The sequence below is a fragment of the Melospiza georgiana genome, chromosome 25, assembly GCF_028018845.1.
Source record: "Melospiza georgiana isolate bMelGeo1 chromosome 25, bMelGeo1.pri, whole genome shotgun sequence".
Taxonomy (NCBI): Eukaryota; Metazoa; Chordata; class Aves; order Passeriformes; family Passerellidae; genus Melospiza; species Melospiza georgiana.
Genome location: NC_080454.1, coordinates 8,354,511 through 8,375,645, shown reverse-complemented (window position 1 = coordinate 8,375,645; position 21,135 = coordinate 8,354,511). Strand labels below are relative to the sequence as shown.

Here is a 21,135-nt window from a genome sequence, read left to right as displayed (position 1 = left end):
GGATCACTCACAGGGTTTGGGATCACTCAGGGGTTTGGGATCACTCAGGGATTTGGGATCACTCAGGGGTTTGGGATCACTCACAGGGTTTGGGATCACTCACAGGGTTTGGGATCACTCACAGGGTTTGGGATCACTCAGGGGGTTTGGGATCACTCACAGGGTTTGGGATCACTCACAGGGTTTGGGATCACTCAGGGGGTTTGGGATCACTCAGGGGGTTTGGGATCACTCAGGGGTTTGGGATCACTCACAGGGTTTGGGATCACTCACAGGGTTTGGGATCACTCACAGGGTTTGGGATCACTCACAGGGTTTGGGATCACTCAGGGGGTTTGGGATCACTCACAGGGTTTGGGATCACTCACAGGGTTTGGGATCACTCAGGGGTTTGGGATCACTCAGGGGTTTGGGATCACTCAGGGGTTTGGGATCACTCACAGGGTTTGGGATCACTCACAGGGTTTGGGATCACTCAGGGGTTTGGGATCACTCACAGGGTTTGGGATCACTCACAGGGTTTGGGATCACTCACAGGGTTTGGGATCACTCACAGGGTTTGGGATCACTCAGGGGGTTTGGGATCACTCACAGGGTTTGGGATCACTCACAGGGTTTGGGATCACTCACAGGGTTTGGGATCACTCAGGGGTTTGGGATCACTCAGGGGTTTGGGATCACTCACAGGGTTTGGGATCACTCACAGGGTTTGGGATCACTCAGGGGTTTGGGATCACTCACAGGGTTTGGGATCACTCAGGGGTTTGGGATCACTCACAGGGGTTTGGGATCACTCACAGGGTTTGGGATCACTCACAGGGTTTGGGATCACTCACAGGGTTTGGGATCACTCACAGGGTTTGGGATCACTCACAGGGTTTGGGATCACTCACAGGGTTTGGGATCACTCAGGGGTTTGGGATCACTCACAGGGTTTGGGATCACTCAGGGGGTTTGGGATCACTCAGGGGTTTGGGATCACTCAGGGGGTTTGGGATCACTCACAGGGTTTGGGATCACTCACAGGGTTTGGGATCACTCAGGGGGTTTGGGATCACTCACAGGGTTTGGGATCACTCACAGGGTTTGGGATCACTCAGGGGTTTGGGATCACTCAGGGGGTTTGGGATCACTCACAGGGTTTGGGATCACTCAGGGGTTTGGGATCACTCACAGGGGTTTGGGATCACTCACAGGGTTTGGGATCACTCACAGGGTTTGGGATCACTCACAGGGTTTGGGATCACTCACAGGGTTTGGGATCACTCACAGGGTTTGGGATCACTCAGGGGTTTGGGATCACTCAGGGGGTTTGGGATCACTCACAGGGTTTGGGATCACTCACAGGGTTTGGGATCACTCAGGGGGTTTGGGATCACTCACAGGGTTTGGGATCACTCACAGGGTTTGGGATCACTCACAGGGTTTGGGATCACTCAGGGGTTTGGGATCACTCACAGGGTTTGGGATCACTCAGGGGTTTGGGATCACTCAGGGGGTTTGGGATCACTCAGGGGGTTTGGGATCACTCAGGGGTTTGGGATCACTCAGGGGTTTGGGATCACTCAGGGGGTTTGGGATCACTCAGGGGTTTGGGATCACTCACAGGGTTTGGGATCACTCACAGGGTTTGGGATCACTCAGGGGTTTGGGATCACTCACAGGGTTTGGGATCACTCAGGGGTTTGGGATCACTCACAGGGTTTGGGATCACTCACAGGATTTGGGATTCCCAGCCAGATTTGGGATTCTTGGCAGGATTTGGGATTCTCAGGGGATTTGGGATTCTCAGGGGGTTTGGGATTCTCAGCAAGATTTGGGATTCTTGGCAGGATTTGGGATTCTCAGGGGATTTGGGATTCTCAGGGGATTTGGGATTCTCAGGGGTTTGAGATTCTCAGGGGGTTTGGGATTCTCAGGGGATTTGGGATTCTCAGGGGGATTTGGGATTCTTAGATTTGGGATTTTCAGCAAGATTTGGGATTCCCAGCCAGATTTGGGATTCTCAGGAGGTTTGGGAATGCTGGAGGGATTTGGGAATGGATCCCCTGGGAGATCTCCTGGTGGAGGCTCTGGGTGGGATTTGGGGGAACTGAGCAGGATTTGGGGGCAATTTTGGGATCCAGGTGGGATTTTTTTTTTTTTTTTTTGACATTTGGGATTTTTTGGGATTTCTGGAGTTACCCACCTGCACCAGTAGCTGGATCTCCTTGAAGATCTCTGGGAGGGATTTGGGGCTGGATTTGGGTGGAATTTTGGGAATTTTTGGTGTTTTTGGGGCACCCACCTGCACAAGGAGCTGGATCTCCTTGAAGATCTCTGGGTGGGGTTTGCGGCTGGATTTGGGTGGAATTTTGGGGTTGGATTTGGGGCTGGATTTGGGTGGAATTTTGGTGGTTTTGGGGCACCCACCTGCACCAGCAGCTGGATCTCCTTGAAGATCTCCTGCTGGAATTTGGGGCTGGATTTGGGTGGAATTTTGGGGTTTTTGGGGTGCACACCCACCTGCACGAGGAGCTGGATCTCCCTGAAGATCTCTGGGTGGGGTTTGGGGCTGGATTTGGGTTGGATTTGGGTGGAATTTTGATATTTTTGGGACACTCACCTGCACGAGGAGCTGGATCTCCTTGAAGATGTCCTGCTGGGATTTGGGGCTGGATTTGGGGCTGGATTTGGGTTAAATTTTGATATTTTTGGGACACTCACCTGCACGAGCAGCCGGATCTCCTTGAAGATGTCCTGCTGGGGTTTGGGGCTGGATTTGGGTTGAATTTTGGGATTTTTGGGCCATTTACCTGCACGAGGAGCTGGATCTCCTTGAAGATCTCTGGGTGGGATTTGGGGCTGGATTTGGGTTAAATTTTGATATTTTTGGGCCATTTACCTGCACCAGCAGCTGGATCTCCTTGAAGATGTCCTGCTGGGGTTTGGGGCTGGATTTGGGGCTGGATTTGGGTTAAATTTTGATATTTTTGGGCACTCACCTGCACGAGGAGCTGGATCTCCTTGAATATCTCTGGGTGGGGTTTGGGGCTGGATTGGGGCTGGATTTGGGTTAAATTTTGATATTTTTAGGACATTTACCTGCACCAGCAGCTGGATCTCCTTGAAGATCTCTGGGTGGGATTTGGGGCTGGATTTGGGTTAAATTTTGATATTTTTGGGCCATTTACCTGCACGAGGAGCTGGATCTCCTTGAAGATGTCCTGCTGGGGTTTGGGGCTGGATTTGGGTTAAATTTTGATATTTTTAGGACATTTACCTGCACCAGCAGCTGGATCTCCTTGAAGATGTCCTGCTGGGAGGCCCCGGGCGGGAAGACGCGGTCGAAGCTGAAGTCGTAGCGCAGCTCCGCGCGCCGCTCGCGCCCCACCTGAGACTGGGGGGGAAAAACAACAATTGGGGCAAAAAAATGGGAAATTGGGCAAAAAAAATGGAGATTGGGGGCACAAAAAATGGGGGCTGGGAGGGGAAAAAGGGGTTTTGGGGAGGAAAAAGGGGTTTTGGGGAGGAAAAATTTTTTTCTTTGAGGGGAAAAATGTGATTTTTCTTTTTTTTTTTCCATTTTTGGGGAGAATCACTGATTTTTCAGCCCCCAAGATTTCGATTTTTTTGGGGAGAAAAGGTGAGGTTTGGGGGGAGAAATAGAACAATTTTAGGAGGAAGGGGTTTGGGGGGAAAAAGCGTTTTAACAGAAAAATTTATTTTGAGGGGAAAGGCAAAAAGGGGTTTTGGTTTGGAAAGGAGTTTGGGTTTTTTAGAAAAAGGAGATTTGTGGCAAAAAAAAAAAATAATAAAAGGGATTTGGGGCCAAAAAAATGGGGTTTGGGAGGAGAAAAAGGGGTTTTGGGGAGGAAAAAGCCTCTTATGGGGGGTAAAAGTGATTTTTGTGAAGGAAAAAGTCAATTTTGGGGGGAAATAACTGAGTTTTTAGCCCAAAAATAAACTTCATTTTTTGGGGAGAAAGGGTCAGGTTTGGGGGGAAAGACATCAATTTTAGGGACGAAAAGAAGCATTTGAACAGAAAAATGTTGTGGGTAAAGGCAAAAAAAAAAGGGATTTTGGTTTGGAAAGGGGTTTGGGGTTTTTTGCGAAAATTGAGATTTGGGGAGAAAAGGGAATTTGGGGGAAAATTGGGAATTTGGGGAGGGGAAAGGAGATTTTTGGGGAGGGAAATCAGGAATTTTTGAGGGAAAAAGGCCATTTCTGAGAGAGGAAAAAAGGCATTTTTGGGAGAGGAAGAAAGTCATTTTAGAGAGAGGAAAAAGCCAGTTTTGAGGGGAAAAAAGGCATTTTTGAGGGGAAAAAGCCATTTTAGAGAGAGGAAAAACCCATTTTTGAGGGGAAAAAAGCCATTTTTGAGAGGACAAAAGCCATTTTTGAGAGGGAAAAACCCATTTTTGAGAGGGGGAAAAAGCCATTTTTGAGAGAGGACAAAAGCCATTTTTGAGGGGAAAAGGCCATTTTAGAGGGAAAAGGCCATTTTTGAGGGAGGAAAACACGAGTTTTTAGGAAAAAAGGCCATTTTTGAGAGAAAAAAAGGCATTTTTAGAGAGAGGAATAAAGGCATTTTTAGAGAGGAAAAAAGCCATTTTTGGGAGAGAAAAAAACCATTTTTGAGAGAGGAAAAAGGGCATTTTAGAGAGAGGAAAAAGCCATTTTTGAGGGGAAAAAAGCCATTTTTGAGAGGACAAAAGCCATTTTTGAGAGGAAAAAAGCCATTTTTGAGGGGAAAAAGCCATTTTAGAGAGAGAAAAATCCCATTTCTGAGGGGAAGAAGGCATTTGTGCCCCCTTTGGGCACTCTCACATCGTCGGGCCGGGTGAGCACCAGGCTGCGCGTGTCCCCCGTGGGGAAGTGCAGGTGGGGCAGCCCCCGCTGGCGCTGCAGCTCCTCCGGCAGCAGCGGCCGCACGCGGCAGAACACGCGGATGTTCCCCTGGGAATGGGAAAGAAATGAAAATAAAAATAAAAATAAAAATATAAATGTAAATATAAATATAAATGGATATAAACGGGATTGAGGGGTGGAACACGCGGATGTTCCCCTGGGAATGGGAAAGAAATAAAAATAAAAATAAAAATAAAAAGTAAATATAAATATAAATATAAATGGGACTGAGGGGTGGAACACGCGGATGTTCCCCTGGAAATGGGAAAGAAATAAAAATAAAAATAAATGTAAATATAAATATAAATATATACAAATGTACCTATTAATATAAATATAAATGTAAACATAAATGTAAATATAAAAGTAAACATAAACGGGATTGAGGGGTGGAACACGCGGATGTTCCCCTGGGAATGGGAAAGAAATGTAAATATATATAAATATAAATGGATATAAATGGATATAAATGGATATAAATGGGATTGAGGGGTGGAACACGCGGATGTTCCCCTGGGGAAATAAATGTAAAATATAAATATAAATATAATTGTAAATGCAAATGTAAATGTAAACGGGATTGAGGGGTGGAACACCCGGATGTTCCCCTGGGAATGGGAAAGAAATAAAAATAAAAATAAAAATAAAAATAAAAATAAAAATGAATTTTAAAATGTAAATATAAATATAAAAATATAAATATAAACGCAATTGAGGGGTGGAACACGCGGATGTTCCCCTGGGGAAAGAAATATAAATATAAATATAAATATAAATATAAATATAAATATAAATATAAATATAAATATAAATATAAATATAAATATAAATATAAACGGGATTGAGGGGTGGAACACGCGGATGTTCCCCTGGGGAGGGAAAATAAATGTATAATATATAATATATAATATATAATATATAATATATAATACATAATATATAATATATAATATATAATATATAATATATAATATATAATATATAATATATAATATATAATATATATATAAATATAAATGGGATTGAGGGGTGGAACACGCGGATGTTCCCCTGGGGATGGGAAATAAATATAAATATAAATATAAATATAAATATAAATATAAACATAAATATAAATATAAATATAAATATAAATATAAATATAAATATAAATATAAATATAACTATAAATATAAATATAAACATAAATATAAATATAAATATAAATATAAATGGATATAAACGGGATTGAGGGTGGAATATGCTGATGTTCCCCCGGGGAGGAAAATAAATGGGAAATAAATATAAATATAAATGGGATTGAGGGGTGGAACACGCGGATGTTCCCCTAGGAAATGGAAAAATAAATACAAATATAAATGGGATTGAGGGGTGGAACACGCGGATGTTACCCTGGAGAAGGAAAATATAAACGGGAAATAAATGGATATAAAAGGGATTGAGGGGTGGGGTTAATGGGAAAACAGAAATATAAATGGGATTGACTGGTGGAACACGTGGATGTTACCCTGGGAATGGAAAATATAAATAAATATAATATAAATATAAATATAAATATAAATATAATTATAAATATAAATATAAATATAAATATAAATATAGATATAACTATAAATATAAATATAAATAAAATATAAATATAAATATAAATATAAATAGGATTGAGGGGTGGAACACGCGGATGTTCCCCTGGGGACTGGAAAAATAAACATATAATATATAATATATAATATATAATATATAATATATAATATATAATATATAATATATAATATATAATATATAATATATAATATATAATATATAATATATAATATAAACGGGATTGAGGGGTGGAACACACGGATGTTCCCCTGGAAACGGAAAATAAATATAAATATAAATATAAATATAAATATAAATATAAATATAAATATAAATATAAATATAAATATAAATATAAATATAAATATAAATAATAAATAATAAATAATAAATATAAATATAAATATAAATAATAAATATAAATATAAATATAAACGGGATTGAGGGGTGGAACACGTGGATATTACCCTGGGAAATGGAAAATAAATGGATATAAATGGGATTGAGGGGTGGAACACGTGGATGTTACCCTGGAAAATCAAAATATAAATGGGATAAAGGGGTGGGGTTATTGGGAAAACAGAAATATAAATGGGATTGAGGGTGGGGTTAGTGGGAAAACAGAAATATAAATGGGATTGAGGGTGGGATTAATGGGAAAACAGAAATATAAATGGGATTGAGGGGTGGGACATGCAGATGTTCCCCTGGAAAATCAAAATATAAATGGGATTGAGGGGTGGGGTTAGTGGGAAAACATAAAAATAAACGGGATTGAGGGTGGGATTAATGGGGGTGCCCCTGGGAAACACTAACATAAACACAGATGTTACCCTGGGAAATCCAAACATAAGCGGGATTGAGGGGTGGGGTTAATGGGGGTTCCCCAGGGAAAACAAAAACCGGGATTGAGTCACTGAATTCATGGATGTTGCCCTGGAAAACCCAAAAAAATCGAGATTCAGTCATTGGGCCTGGTTCTGGGGGTCTCTCCCCTCAGGAACCGGGGGTCTCCCCTCACACAGAACACGCAGATGTTTCCCTGACAAAACCCCACCAAAATGGGATTCAGCCCTCAGGAGCAGTCCCAGGGCCTCCCCTCACACAAAACACACACATTTCCCCTGGAAAACTGAAAAAAATTGTGATTCAGTCATTGGGCCTGGTTCTGGGGGTCTCTCCCCTCAGGAACCGGGGGTCTCCCCTCGCACAGATTGTGAGGATGTTTTCCTGGAAAAATCCCACAAAAATGGGATTCAGCCCTTGGGAGCAGTCCTGGGGGTCCTCCCCTCACACAGAACACAGAGATATTCCCCTGGAAAACACCCCAAAATTTGGAATTCAGTCATTGGGCCCAATCCTGGGGGTCTCTCCCCTCAGGAACCGGGGTCTCCCTCACACAGAACACACAGATGTTTTCCTGGAAAAATCCCACAAAAACGGGATTCAGCCCTTGGGAGCAGTCCCATCATCTCCCCTCACACAAAACACACAGATTTCCCCTGGAAAACTGAAAAAAATTTGTGATTCAGTCGTTGGTCCTGGTTCTGGGGGTCTCTCCCCTCAGGAACCGGGGGTCTCCCCTCACACAGATTGTGCGGATGTTTTCCTGGAAAAACCCCACAAAAATGGGATTCAGCTCTCAGGAGCAGTCCTGGGGGTCCTCCCCTCACACAGAACACACAGATATTCCCCTGGAAAACACCCCAAAATTTGGAAATCAGTCATTGGGCCCGATCCTGCAGGTCTCTCCCCTCAGGAACCAGGGGTCTCTCCTCACACAGGTGTTTCCCTGACAAAACCCCACAAAAATGAGATTCGGCCCTCAAGGGTAATCCCAGGGTCTTCCCTCGCACAAAACACACAGATTTCCCCTGGAAAAACCAAAAGAATCAGGATTCAGTCACTGGGCCTGGTCCCCGGGGTCTCCCCTCACACAGAACACACGGATGTTTTCATGGATAAACCCCCAAAAAATGGGATTGAGCCCTCAGGGACGGTCCTGGGGGGTGTCTCCCCTCACACAGAACACACAGATATCCCCCTAGAAAATCCCAAAACATCAGGATTTAGTCACTGGACCTGATCCCGGGTGCCTCCCCCCTCAGGAATCGGGGCTCTCCCCTCATACAGAACACGCAGATGTTTTCCCCGACAAAACTCCACAAAATCAGGATTGAGCCCTCAGGGACAGTCCTGAGGGCCTCCCCTCACAGAGATCATGTGGATATTTCCTTGGAAAACCCCAAAAAAATTGGGATTTAGGAATGGGGCCTGATCCAGGGTGTCTCCCCCCTCAGGAACCAGGGATCTCCCCTCATACAGATATTTCCCTGACAAAACCCCACAAAAATGGGATTCAGCCCTCAGGGGCAGTTCCAGCGTCTCCCCTCACACAGAAAACACAGATATCGCCCTGGAAAACCCCCCAAAAAAAGTGATTTATTCATTGGGCCTGGTCCTGGGGGTCTCTCCCCTTAGGGCCCGGGCATCTCCCCTCACAGAGACCACACAGATATTTCCCTGATAAAACCCCAAAACATCAGAATTTAGTCACTGGGCCTGATCCCTGGTGTCTCTCCCTCAGGAACCATGGGTCTCACCTCACACAGACCACACAGATATTTCCCTGATAAAACCCCAAAACATCAGAATTTAGTCACTGGGCCTGATCCCGGGTGTCTCTCCCTCAGGAACCATGGGTCTCCCCTCACGCAGACCACACAGACATTTCCCTGATAAAACCCCAAAACATCAGAATTTAGTCACTGGGCCTGATCCCAGGTGTCTCTCCCTCAGGAACCATGGGTCTCCCCTCACACAGACCACACAGACATTTCCCTGATAAAACCCTGCCAGCCCCCGATTCCCCCCTCAGTAACCCTCCCACAGAACACGCGGCCGTTCCCCTGAACTGCCCCCGGAGCCGTACCCGGAGCTCCTGGATGTCGTTGTGCAGGCGGCGCCGCTCCATCTCCAGCAGGTGGATGCGCTCCTCGTGCTCGGCCAGCAGCGCCCGCTGCGAGGCCTCGAGCTCGCGCAGCGCCGCCACCTGCTCCAGCTGCTCCTGCAGCTGCTGCTGCGTCTGCTGCAGCTGCGCCTGCCGGGGGGAAGGAAAAAAAAACTAAATTCCCCATTCTTCAATTTCTCCACTCCCCAATTTCCCCACTAGCTGCTGGGTCTTCTCCAAAAAAACCTGAAAATCCCCTCATTCCCACTTGCTTCTGAGCCTTTTGCAAAAAACCCTCAAAATCCCCAATTTCCCCCTCACTTCTGAGCGTTTTGCAAAAAAACCTCAAAATTCCCAATTCCCCCCTTGCTTCTGGGCCTTCTGCAAAAAACCCTCAAAATCCCCTCATTCCCACTCGCTTCTGAGCCTTTTGCAAAAAATCCTCAAAATCCCCAATTTCCCCACTCACTTCTGGGCCTTTGGCAAAAAACCCTCAAAATCCCCAATTTCCCCCCTCGCTTCTGAGCCTTTTGCAAAAAAACCTCAAAATCCCCAATTCCCCCCTCGCTTCTGAGCCTTCTCAGCTGCTCAGTACAGAAACTCACAAAATAACCCCAGTTTTCCTCATATTTTACAGATTTTCTGACATTCCCCAAGGAATTTGGGGTTAAATTCCCATATTTTGAGGCGTTTTCTGAGGGGTTTCAACACATTCCCTCATTTTCCCGCCTTTTTTTTCTGGCGCCCCCTAGCGGATTTCGAGTTGAAACCCAGCAAAAATGATTCAAATTCCCTTTTTTTCCCCAACATTTTGAACACCCTGAGGGATTTTGGGTGCAAAAGCAGTTGAGTTGTCAAAAATTCCCATTTTTCACAATTTCCCCCATATTTTTAGGCACTCCCTGAGAAATTTTGACACCAAAAAATCCAGAATTGACACAAACCCCTCATTTTTCCAACCTTTTCTGGCACTCCAGGTGGCTTTCAGCCTGGACAGTGACTGTACAGCTCTAAAATCCCAGTTTTTCAATAATTTTGTAGCACCCTAAAGGATTTTGGTAGCAAAAGCAGCTGAATTGGTGAAAATTCCCATTTCTACCACATTGTGAGGAATCTTCTGAAGAATTTTTGACACCAAAAAGCCAGAATTGCCACAAACCCTCATCTTCCTGCTGTTTTCTGAGGCCTCTGGAGCAACAAAATGGCTCCAAATTCCTGGGGTTTGTGGATTCTGAAGCATCCCCTGAGGCATTTTGAGTGCAAAAGCAGCTGAATTGGTGAAAATTCACATTTTTCTCAAATTTTGAGGCACTCCCTGGGAGACTCCCACACCAAGAACGCCAAAATGGGCGTAAATCCCACATTTTCCTGCATTTTTCTGGCCCCCCAGAGCAACAAAACATCTCCAAATTCCTGGGGTTTGTGGATTCTGAAGCACCTCCCTGAGGGATTTTGGGTGCAAAAGCAGCTGGATTGGTGAAAATTCCCATTTCTCCACATTTCAAGGCAATTCAGAGTGATTTTGGTGCAAAAAAAAAACCAAATTGGTGCCAAGCCCTCATTTTCCTGCCCTTTTTGGCGCCCCCTGGTGGATTTTCTCCTCACAGCTTCCTGCCATTTTTTGTCCCCAATGGATTTCAGGTCAGAGAGCAACACAAGACCTCTAAAATCCCAAAGTTTTGCACATTTTCAAGAGCCCTTGAGGGATTTAGGGGACAGAGGCAGCTGAACTGGTGAAAATTCCCATTTTCCCACATTTCAAGGCACTTTCAGAGCAATTTTGGTGCCAACCCCTCATTTTCCGGCCCTTTTTGGCGCCCCCTGGCGGATTTTCCCCTCACAGCTTCCCACCATTTTTCACCAACCCCCTCCAACAATGGATTCCAGATCAGAGAGCACCAAAATGGCTCCAAATTCCCGTTTTTTCAGGGATTTCTCAGGAATTCCGAGCCCTACCCCGGTGTTCTCCAGCTGCTCGGACAGCTCCTGTGCCCGACCCAGGGCCTCATCCCTCTCCTGCCGCCGCTGCTGCTCCTGCTCCTGCAGCCGCCGCTCCTCGGCCTCCAGCGCCTCCACCCGGTCACGGCTCTGCTGCAGCTCCTCGCGGCACTGGGACACCTCCAGCTCCAGGGAGCTGCTCCAAAGAAATGGGGCAATGCCATAAAATGGGAGAACCCCAGGTTTTGAGGGATTTGGAGGCATTTTGGGTAAGTTTCTTGAGGGGTTTTGAGAGATTTTCAAGAGAGTTCTGAGGGAGTTTTGGAGATTGTGAGGGCGATTCAGGATATTTCAGAAGGGTTCTGAGGGAATTTTGTGTACACTCAAGGGTTTTGAGGGGATTCAGGGAAATTCCAGGGATTTTCCGAAGGGTTCTGAGGGAATTTTGGGGATCTGGAGGGAGTGTGAGCCCCGGCTCTGCTGCAGCTCCTCATGGCACTGAGACACCTCCAGCTCCACGGAAACATCAACCCCATAAAACTGGGGAATCCCAGATTTCGGGGAACTTGGAGAGTTTTGGGTGAGTTTCTTGAGGGGTTTTCAAGGATTTTCAGGAGGGTTCTGAGGGAATTTTGGGGATTGTGAGGGGTTTGGAGGGGATTCAGAGAAATTCCAGGGATTTTCCGAAGGGTTCTGAGGGAATTTTGGGGATCTTGAGGGAGTGTGAGCCCCGGCTCTGCTCCAGCTCCTCACGACACTGAGATACCTCCAGCTCCAGGGAAACAACAACCCCATAAAACTGGGGAATCCCAGATTTTAGGGGAGTTCCAGGTGGTTTGGGTGAGTTTCTTGAGGGGTTTTGGGGTAATCCAGGGATTTTGAGCCATGTTCAGGAGGGTTCTGAGGGAGTTTTACAGATCGTTGAGGGGATTTGGGGAATTTTCTGGGATTTTCTGAACAGTTCTGAGGGAATTTTTGGGATCCTCAGGGGTTTTTGAGGGAATTTGGGGAAATTTCAGGGATTTACAGAAGAGTTATGAGGGAATTTTGGGGATCTTGAGGGAGTTCAGCCCCGGCTGTGCTGCAGCTCCTCACGGCACTGAGACACCTCCAGCTCCAGGGAAACAACAGCCCCACAAAACTGGAGAATCCTGGGTTTTAGGGAAGTTCCAGGTGGTTTGGGTGAGTTTCTTGAGGGGTTTTGGGGTAATCCGGGGATTTTGAGCCATGTTCAGTAGGGTTCTGAGGGAGTTTTACAGATGGTGAGGGGATTTGGGGAATTTTCTGGGATTTTCTGAACGGTTCTGAGGGAATTTTTGGGATTGTGAGGGGTTTTGAGGGAATTTGGGGAAATTTCAGGGATTTACAGAAGAGTTATGAGAGAATTTTGGGGTAATCCAGGGATTTTGAGCAATGTTCAGGAGGGTTCTGAGGGAGTTTTACAGATCGTGAGGGATTTTGGGGAATTTTTTGGGATTTTCTGAAAGGTTCTGAGGGAATTTTTGGGATCCTCAGGGGTTTTTGAGGGAATTTGGGGAAATTTCAGGGATTTACAGAAGAGTTATGAGAGAATTTTGGGGATCTTGAGGGAGTTTGAGCCCCGGCTCTGCTCCAGCTCCTCGGAAACAACAGCCCCATAAAACTGGAGAATCCCGGATTTTAGGGAAGTTCCAGGTGGTTTGGGTGAGTTTCTCGAGGGGTTTTGAGGAATTTTGAGGAATTTGAGGAGGGTTCTGAGGGACCATGAGAGGGTTTGGGAGAATACGGGGAAATTTCTGGGTTTTGGTCAGGTTTTGGTGGATTTTGGGGCACTTAGGATGGATTTTGGGGCAGTTTGGATTGATTTTGGTCAGGTTTTAATGGATTGTGGGACAGTTTTAAGTAGATTTTTTTCCAGGTTTGGATGGATTTTGTTCAGGTTTTGGTGGATTTTGGGGCAGTTTTTCAGGATTTTGTACAGGTTTTGGTGGATTTTGAGGCAGTTTGGATGATTTTGGTCAGGTTTTGGTGGATTTTGGGGCAGCTTAGATGGATTTGGGGGAAATTTTGAAGGATTTTGAGGCAGTTTTGAGGGATTTTGGTCAGGTTTGGATGATTTTGGGGCAGTTCAGATGGATTTTGGTCAGGTTTTGATGGATTTTGGGGCAGTTTTAAGTGGATTTTAAGTGATTTTGGTGCAGTTTTTCAGGATTCAGGTACATTTTTGCCCGTTTCTCACCCGACCCTGGTGCACAGGCTGCTCTCCCTCTCCCCCAGCTCCCTCTGCAGGGGGATGGGGACGGATTTTGGGACAGGTTGGGTGGATTTGGTCAGGCTTTGATGGATTTTTGAGGCACTTCATATGGATTTTGGTCAGGTTTGGATGATTTTGGGACAGCTTTAAGCAGATTTTCCCAGGTTTTGATGGGTTTTGGGACAGCGATGGATTTTGGACAGGTTTTGATGGATTTGGGGCAGGTTTCAGTGGATTTTAAGTGGATTTAGGTACATTTAGGTGTGTTTCTCACCCGCCCCTGGTGCAGAGGCTGCTCTCCCTCTGTCCCAGCTCCCTCAGCAGGGGAATGTGGGTGGGTTTGGGGCAGTTTGGGGTGGATTTGGGGCAGTATAAAGGGGATTTGGTGCAGGTTTAAGCACATTTAGGCACATTTTTGCCCGTTTCTCACCCGACCCTGGTGCAGAGGCTGCTCTCCCGGCTCTCCCTCTGTCCCAGCTCCCTCAGCAGGGGAATGTGGGTGGGTTTGGGGCAGGTTTCAGTGGATTTTAAGCAGATTTAGGTACATTTTTCCCCGTTTCTCACCCGACCCTGGTGCAGAGGCTGCTCTCCCGGCTCTCCCTCTCGCCCAGCTCCCTCAGCAGGGGGTGTGGGTGGGTTTGGGGCTGTTTTTGATGGATTTAGGTGCAGGTTTAAGCACATTTAGGTACATTTTTGCCCGTTTCTCACCCGACCCTGGTGCACAGGCTGCTCTCCCGGCTCTCCCTCTCGCCCAGCTCCCTCAGCAGGGGGATGTGGGTGGGTTTGGGGCAGGTTTCAGTGGATTTTAAGCGGATTTTGTACATTTTTCTCCATTTCTCACCCGACCCTGGTGCACAGGCTGCTCTCCCGGCTCTCCCTCTCGCCCAGCTCCCTCTGCAGCCGCTCCAGCCGCTCTCTCAGCGCTCGGTTGCCGCTCTCCAGCTCCCGTTTCTCGCCCTCCAGCCCCTGCAGCCGCTCCTGGGCCTGGCCCAGCGCCTCCCGCAGGTCCCCGAGCTGCCCCCGCAGGTCCCACGGCGGCCGCTTGGAGGCGCCCTTGGCGCTCGTGCTGGTGACTGAGCCTGGGGACACAGGGACATTGGGGACATTGGGGACATCCCGGGGACATTGGGGACACTGGGGACATCCCGGGGACATTCGGGACAGGCGCCCTTGGAGCTCGTGCTCGTGACTGAGCCTGGGGACATCGGGGACATTGGGGACATTGGGGACACTGGGGACACTGGGGACATCAGGGGGATTGGGGACACTGGGAGGGGATCGGGGACAGGCGCCCTTGGAGCTCGTGCTCATCACCGAGCCTGGGGACATTGGGGACACTGGGGACATCGGGGACAGGTGCCCTTGGAGCTCGTGCTCCTCACCGAGCCTGGGGACACACAGGGGGGATTGGGGACACTGGGGACATCGGGGACACTGGGGACACTGGGGACATCGGGGACAGGCGCCCTTGGCGCTCGTGCTCATCACCGAGCCTGGGGACATCGGGGACATTGGGGACACTGGGGACATCGGGGACAGGCGCCCTTGGAGCTCGTGCTCGTCACCGAGCCTGGGGACATTGACAGGGATTGGGGACATTGGGGACATTGGGGACACTGGGGACACTGACAGGGATTGGGAGCATTGGGGACACTGGGGACATTGGGGACAGGTGCCCTTGGCGCTCGTGCTCGTGACTGAGCCTGGGGACACAGGGACATTGGGGACATTGGGGACACTGGGGACATTGGGGACATCCCGGGGACATTGGGGACAGGTGCCCTTGGCGCTCGTGCTCGTGACTGAGCCTGGGGACATTGACAGGGATTGGGGACATTGGGGACACTGGGGACATTGGGGACATCCCGGGGGGATTGGGGACACTGGGGACATCGGGGACAGGCGCCCTTGGAGCTCGCCGTGCTGGTGACTGAGCTTGGGGACATTGACAGGGGTTGGGGACATTGGGGACATTGACAGGGATTGGGGACATTGGGGACATTGGGGACACCCCAAGGGGACATCGGGGACATCGGGGACAGGCGCCCTTGGAGCTTGCCGTGCTGGTGACCGAGCCTGGGGACATTGGCAGGGGCTGGGGACCTCAGGAAAGGGATTGGGGACACGGGGAAGGGCTTGGGGACACTGGGGGGGAGCTTTGGGAACATCCCGGAGGACTTGGGGACATTGGCAGGGGAGTGGGGACATTGGCAGGGGAGTGGGGACATTGGCAGGGGAGTGGGGACATTGACAGGGGTTGGGGACATTGGGGACATTGGCAGGGCTGGGGACCTCAGGAGAAGGATTGGGGACACGGGAAAGGGACGGGGACACCCAGAGGGGAGCGGGGACACGGGAAAGGGACGGGGACACCGGGCAGGGGAGTGGGGACACGGGAAAGGGACGGGGACACCGGGCAGGGGGGACACGGGAAAGGGACGGGGACACCGGGCAGGGCAGTGGGGACACGGGAAAGGGACGGGGACACCCAGAGGGGAGCGGGGACACGGGCAGGGGGACTGGGGACACTGGAGAGGGGATTTGGGGACATCGGGAGGGGCTTGGGGACACTGCAGGGGAGCCCTGGGGCTGGGGGGTCCTGGGCCATCAGGAGGGGACATCAGGAGGGGCTTGGGGACACTGGGGACAGCGGGGAGACGTGGCCCTGGGGACATTGAGGGAGGGGTTGGGGACATTGAGGGGGCCTTGGGGACATCAGGAGGGGCTTGGGGACACTGGGGACAGCGGGGAGAGGTGGCCCTGGGGACATTGAGGGAGGGGTTGGGGACATTGAGGGGGGCTTGGGGACATTGGGGACATTGGGGACAGGGGAGAGGTGGCCCTGGGGACATTGAGGTGGCCCTGGGGACATTGAGGGGGGCTTGGGGACATCAGGAGGGGCTTGGGGACATTGGTGGGAGATCTGGGGACATTGAGGTGGCCCTGGGGACATTGAGGTGGCCCTGGGGACATTGGGGGGGGGTCTCAGGTCTCACCTGCCCGAGGAGCAGCTGCCACCGACGCCGCCTTGCGAGGGCCATCTGGGGACATTGGGGACATTGGGGACATTGGGGACATTGGGGGGACATTGGGGACATTGGGGGGACATTGGGGGGACATTGGGGACATTGGGGACATTGGGGACACATTGGGGGGACACGGGGACATTGGGGACATTGGGGGGACATTGGGGGGACACGGGGACATTGGGGGGACATTGGGGGGACACGGGGACATTGGGGGGACATTGGGGGGACACGGGGACATTGGGGACATTGGGGGGACATTGGGGGGACACGGGGACATTGGGGACATTGGGGGGACATTGAGGGGACACTGGGGGAAGGTCGAAGCCCTTGACACCCCCAGGTCACACTGAGCCCCCCAAATCCCTTTGAAAGTCTCCAAAGTGTCCCCAAAGCCCCCAAATCCCCCCCTGAACTGCCCCAGAGCCCAAATAACCCCCCTAAAACCCCATTAACTGCCCCAAACCCCCATTAACTGCCCCAAACCCCGACTAACTGCCCCAGAGCCCAAATAACCCCCCTAAAACCCATTAACTGCCCCAGAGCCCCATTAAATACCCCCAAACCCCGACTAACTGCCCCAGAGCCCAAATAACCCCCCTAAAACCCATTAACTGCCCCAGAGCCCCATTAAATACCCCCAGAGCCCAAATAACCCCCCTAAAACCCATTAATTGCCCCAAACCCCCATTAAATACCCCCAGAGCCCCTTGAACTGCCCCAGAGCCCAAATAACCCCCCTAAAACCCCTTTAACTGCCCCAGAGCCCCTCTAAATCCCCCCAAATCCCCTTTAACTACCCCAGACCCCAAATAAACCCCCTAAAACCCCCAATAACTGCCCCAAAGCCCCATTAAATACCCTAAAACCCATTAACTGCCCCAGAGCCCAAATAACCCCCCTAAAACCCCCATTAACTGCCCCAAACCCCCATTAAATACCCCCAGAGCCCCTTGAACTGCCCCAGAGCCCAAATAACCCCCTAAAACCCATTAACTGCCCCAAAGCCCCATTAACTGCCCCAAACACCCATTAAATACCCCCAGATCCCCTTTAACTGCCCCAGACCCCAATTAACCCCCTAAAACCCATTAACTGCCCCAAACCCCCATTAAATACCCCCAGAGCCCCTTTAACTGCCCCAGAGCCCAAATAACCCCCCTAAAACCCCATTAACTGCCCCAGAGCCCCTCTAAATCCCCCCAGAGCCCCTTTAACTGCCCCAGAGCCCAAATAACCCTCCTAAAACACCATTAACTGCCCCAAACCCCCATTAACTGCCCCAGACCCCAAATAAACCCCCCTAAAACCCATTAACTGCCCCAGAGCCCAATTAACCCCCTAAAACCCCATTAACTGCCCCAAACCCCCATTAAATACCCCCAGAGCCCCTTGAACTGCCCCAAACCCCAAATAACGCCCCTAAAATCCCCTTTAACTGCCCCAGAGCCCAAATAACCCCCCTAAAACCCATTAACTGCCCCAAACCCCCATTGAATCCCCCCAGATCCTCTTTAACTACCCCAGACCCTCTTTAAATTACTCCAGATCCCTTTTAACTGCCCCAAATGCCACCAGAGCCCCTCTAAATACCCCCAGATCCCCTTTAACTGCCCCAGAGCCCAAATAAACCCCCCAAATCCCCATTAACTGCCCCCAAATCCCCATTGAATCCCCCCAAAGCTCCTTTAACTACCCCAGACCCTCTTTAAATTACCCCAGATCCCCTTTAACTGCCCCAAACGCCCCCAGAGCCCCTCTAAATACCCCCAGATCCCCTTTAACTGCCCCAGAGCCCCTCTAAATACCCCAAAATCCCCTTTAACTGCCCCAGAGCCCCTCTAAATATCCCCAGATCCCCTTTAACTGCCCCAGAGCCCCTCTAAATACCCCCCAGATCCCCTTTAGCTGCCCCAGAGCCCCTCTAAATCCCCCCAGATCCCCTTTAAATACCCCCAGATCCCCTTTAGCTGCCCCAGAGCCCCTCTAAATACCCCCAGAGCCCCTTTAACTGCCCCGGAGCCCCTCTAAATACCCCCCAGATCCCCTTTAACTGCCCCAGAGCCCCTCTAGATCCCCCAAAATCCCCTTTAACTGCCCCAAAATCCCCTCCAATCCTCCCAAGTGCCCCTTGGCTGCCCCAGACCCCCATTAAACGCCCCAAATTCCCCTTTCACCGCCCCGAGCCCCCTTTGTTTGCCCCGCTCTCCCCGCCGTGCCCCGGCTCCGCCCGTACCGTTCTTGCCCGCGGCGGCGCCCAGCGTTCGCAGCGGGGCCCTGAGCGGGGCCTTGGGCGCGGCCTTGGCAGCTCCGGGCCCGAGCCCGGTCCGCGATCGTTTCTGTCAGGGGACAAACGGCGTCAGGCGCGGGCAGGGCCGGGCCGGGGCGGGCCCGCGCGGGGAGCGCTCCGCACCTGCTGGGGAGGCGCCGCGGGCGGCCCCTCGGACGGGGCCCGCTTCTCCTGGGCCCGGCCCACCGGCAGCCGCGAGGGCCTCGGCCGCGGCTCCGGGGGCGCTGCGGGACCGGCCTGAGGCGGCGCCGCCATCTTGTCCCGCGCGCCTTCGAACCGCCGCGCGCACAGCGAGGCCCGCGCCGCGGCCAATGGCGGGGCGGGATGGGAGGGGCGGGCCCGCCCCCTCGGGGTTGGGCCAATGGGAGAGCGAGGCGGGCGAAGTAACAGCCAATAGGAGCGCGGGGCGGGGCGAGGGAAGGAGGAGGATCGCCCGCCAAACGGTAACGGCTGAGGAGGGCGGGGCTTGTGTGGTGGGAGAGGGCGGGGATTGGCTGAGAGGAGAGGGGGCGGGGTTTACGCAGTGGGCGTGGCCATGCGAGGCACGGCATTGTTTTGGTTGCGGGGAGGGGGCGTGGCCTGAGAGCAAGCCCCGCCCACAGCGCCCGAATTTACCCAAATATCCCCAAATCCATCGAAAATAGCCCCAAATCCACCCAAATATCCCCAAATCCACCCAAATACCCCCAAATCCACCCAAAATGTCCCCCAAATGCACCCAAAATATTTCCAAATCCACCTAAATATCCTCAAATCCATCTAAAATATCCCCAAATCCATCGAAAATAGCCCCAAATCCACCCAAATATCCCCAAATCCACCCAAATATCCCCAAATCCGCCCAAAATGTCCCCCAAACCCACCCAAAATATTTCCAAATCCACCTAGATATCCTCAAATCCATCTAAAATATCCCCAAATCCATCTAAAATACCCCCAAATACACCAAAATATCCCCAAATCTGCCCAAATAATCCCAAATCCACCCTAAATATCACCAAATCTGCCCAAAACATCCATAAATCCACCCAAAATATCCCCAAACACACCCAAAACATCACCAAATCCATTCAAACTTCTTAAATTCACCCTAAACATCCACAAATCTGCCCCAAACATTCCCAAATCCCTCAAAACCTCTCGAAATCTGCCCAAAATAATCCCAAATATCTTCAAATCTGCCCAAACCTTCTTAAATCCGCCCAAAACATCCCCAAATCCCACCAGAGCTCCCCAAATTCACCCAAATATCCATAAATCCTCCCAAATTATTCACAAATCCACCGAAAAAATCCCCAAATCTGCCCCAAAACATCCCTAAATTCACCCAAAACGTCCCCAAATCCACTCAAAACTTCCCTAAATTCGTTCAAAACATCCCAAAATCCACCCAAAATATCCCCAAATGTTCCCAAATCCACCCTAAGTGGCCCCAAATATCCCCAAACATCCCCAAATCCCCAAAATTCACTCAAAGCCTCCCTAAATCCACTCAAATATCCCCAAATCCCCTCAAAAATCCCCAAATCCACCCAAAACCTCCCTAAATCCACCCAAAACATCCCCAAAGCCGCCCAAATAACCCCCAAAACCTCTCCCAGACACCCCCAGAACTCCCCAAATCCCCCTCAAATCCCCCAGAACCCCCCAGTCCCTCCCCAACCCCTCCTCACGCTCCCCAAATTCCCCCAAATTCCCCCAAAATCCCCAAATTTGCCCCCAAATCCCCGCGGGCCGGGGGGCGTGGCCTAGCCGAGGGGGCGTGGCTTTCAGACCGATGGGCGTGGCCTCAGCTGCCGCCGAGCCGTTGCTGGTTAGTTGGGCGTGGGCGTGGCTAACCGCGTTGTGGGCGTGGCCTCACCCTCTGCAGCGCCCGCTGCGGGTGCGTTAGGGGGGCGTGGCCTGCGCCGCAATAGGCGTGGCCTCCCCTTAGCGGGGGCGTGGCCTGAGCCCGGCTGAGCGGGGTGGGGGGGCTGGGGGGCGGATTTTGGGGGCGTTTTTGGGGTCTCGGCGCTGGCCCCGCCCCCTCCCGTCCCCCGGGGGGGTCCCGGTGGTTCCCGGGGGGGTCCCGGGGGGGTCCCGGTGGGTCCCGGGGGGTCCCCGGTGCCGCCGTCCCTCGGGGGCCCCCCCCGGCCCCCCCCCGCGCCGCCGCTGCTGCGTCACGGCCCCGCCGCCAGCGCCGCCCCCGCCCGCAGCGGCCGCAACGGGACCGGGCCGGGGGCGC

General features: G+C 50.7%; 1 protein-coding gene across 1 annotated transcript in view; it reads right to left on the bottom strand.

Moving 5' to 3' along the window:
• The window catches only part of LOC131093376 (kinesin-like protein KIFC1), a gene marked incomplete at its 3' end in the record, with an annotated part of 33,215 nt that extends 14,049 nt beyond the window's left edge, over positions 1-19,166 (bottom strand). Inside the window, exons 1-9 of the mRNA XM_058040526.1 lie at positions 19,035-19,166; positions 18,858-18,960; positions 16,592-16,636; positions 14,437-14,674; positions 14,026-14,088; positions 11,381-11,558; positions 9,407-9,574; positions 4,810-4,938; positions 3,263-3,379 (exon numbers count right to left, since the gene is read on the bottom strand). Coding sequence (XP_057896509.1) covers positions 3,263-3,379; positions 4,810-4,938; positions 9,407-9,574; positions 11,381-11,558; positions 14,026-14,088; positions 14,437-14,674; positions 16,592-16,636; positions 18,858-18,960; positions 19,035-19,166 — 1,173 coding nt within the window. The remainder of the gene's footprint in view (positions 1-3,262; positions 3,380-4,809; positions 4,939-9,406; positions 9,575-11,380; positions 11,559-14,025; positions 14,089-14,436; positions 14,675-16,591; positions 16,637-18,857; positions 18,961-19,034) is intronic.
• Positions 19,167-21,135: the final 1,969 nt, after the last annotated feature.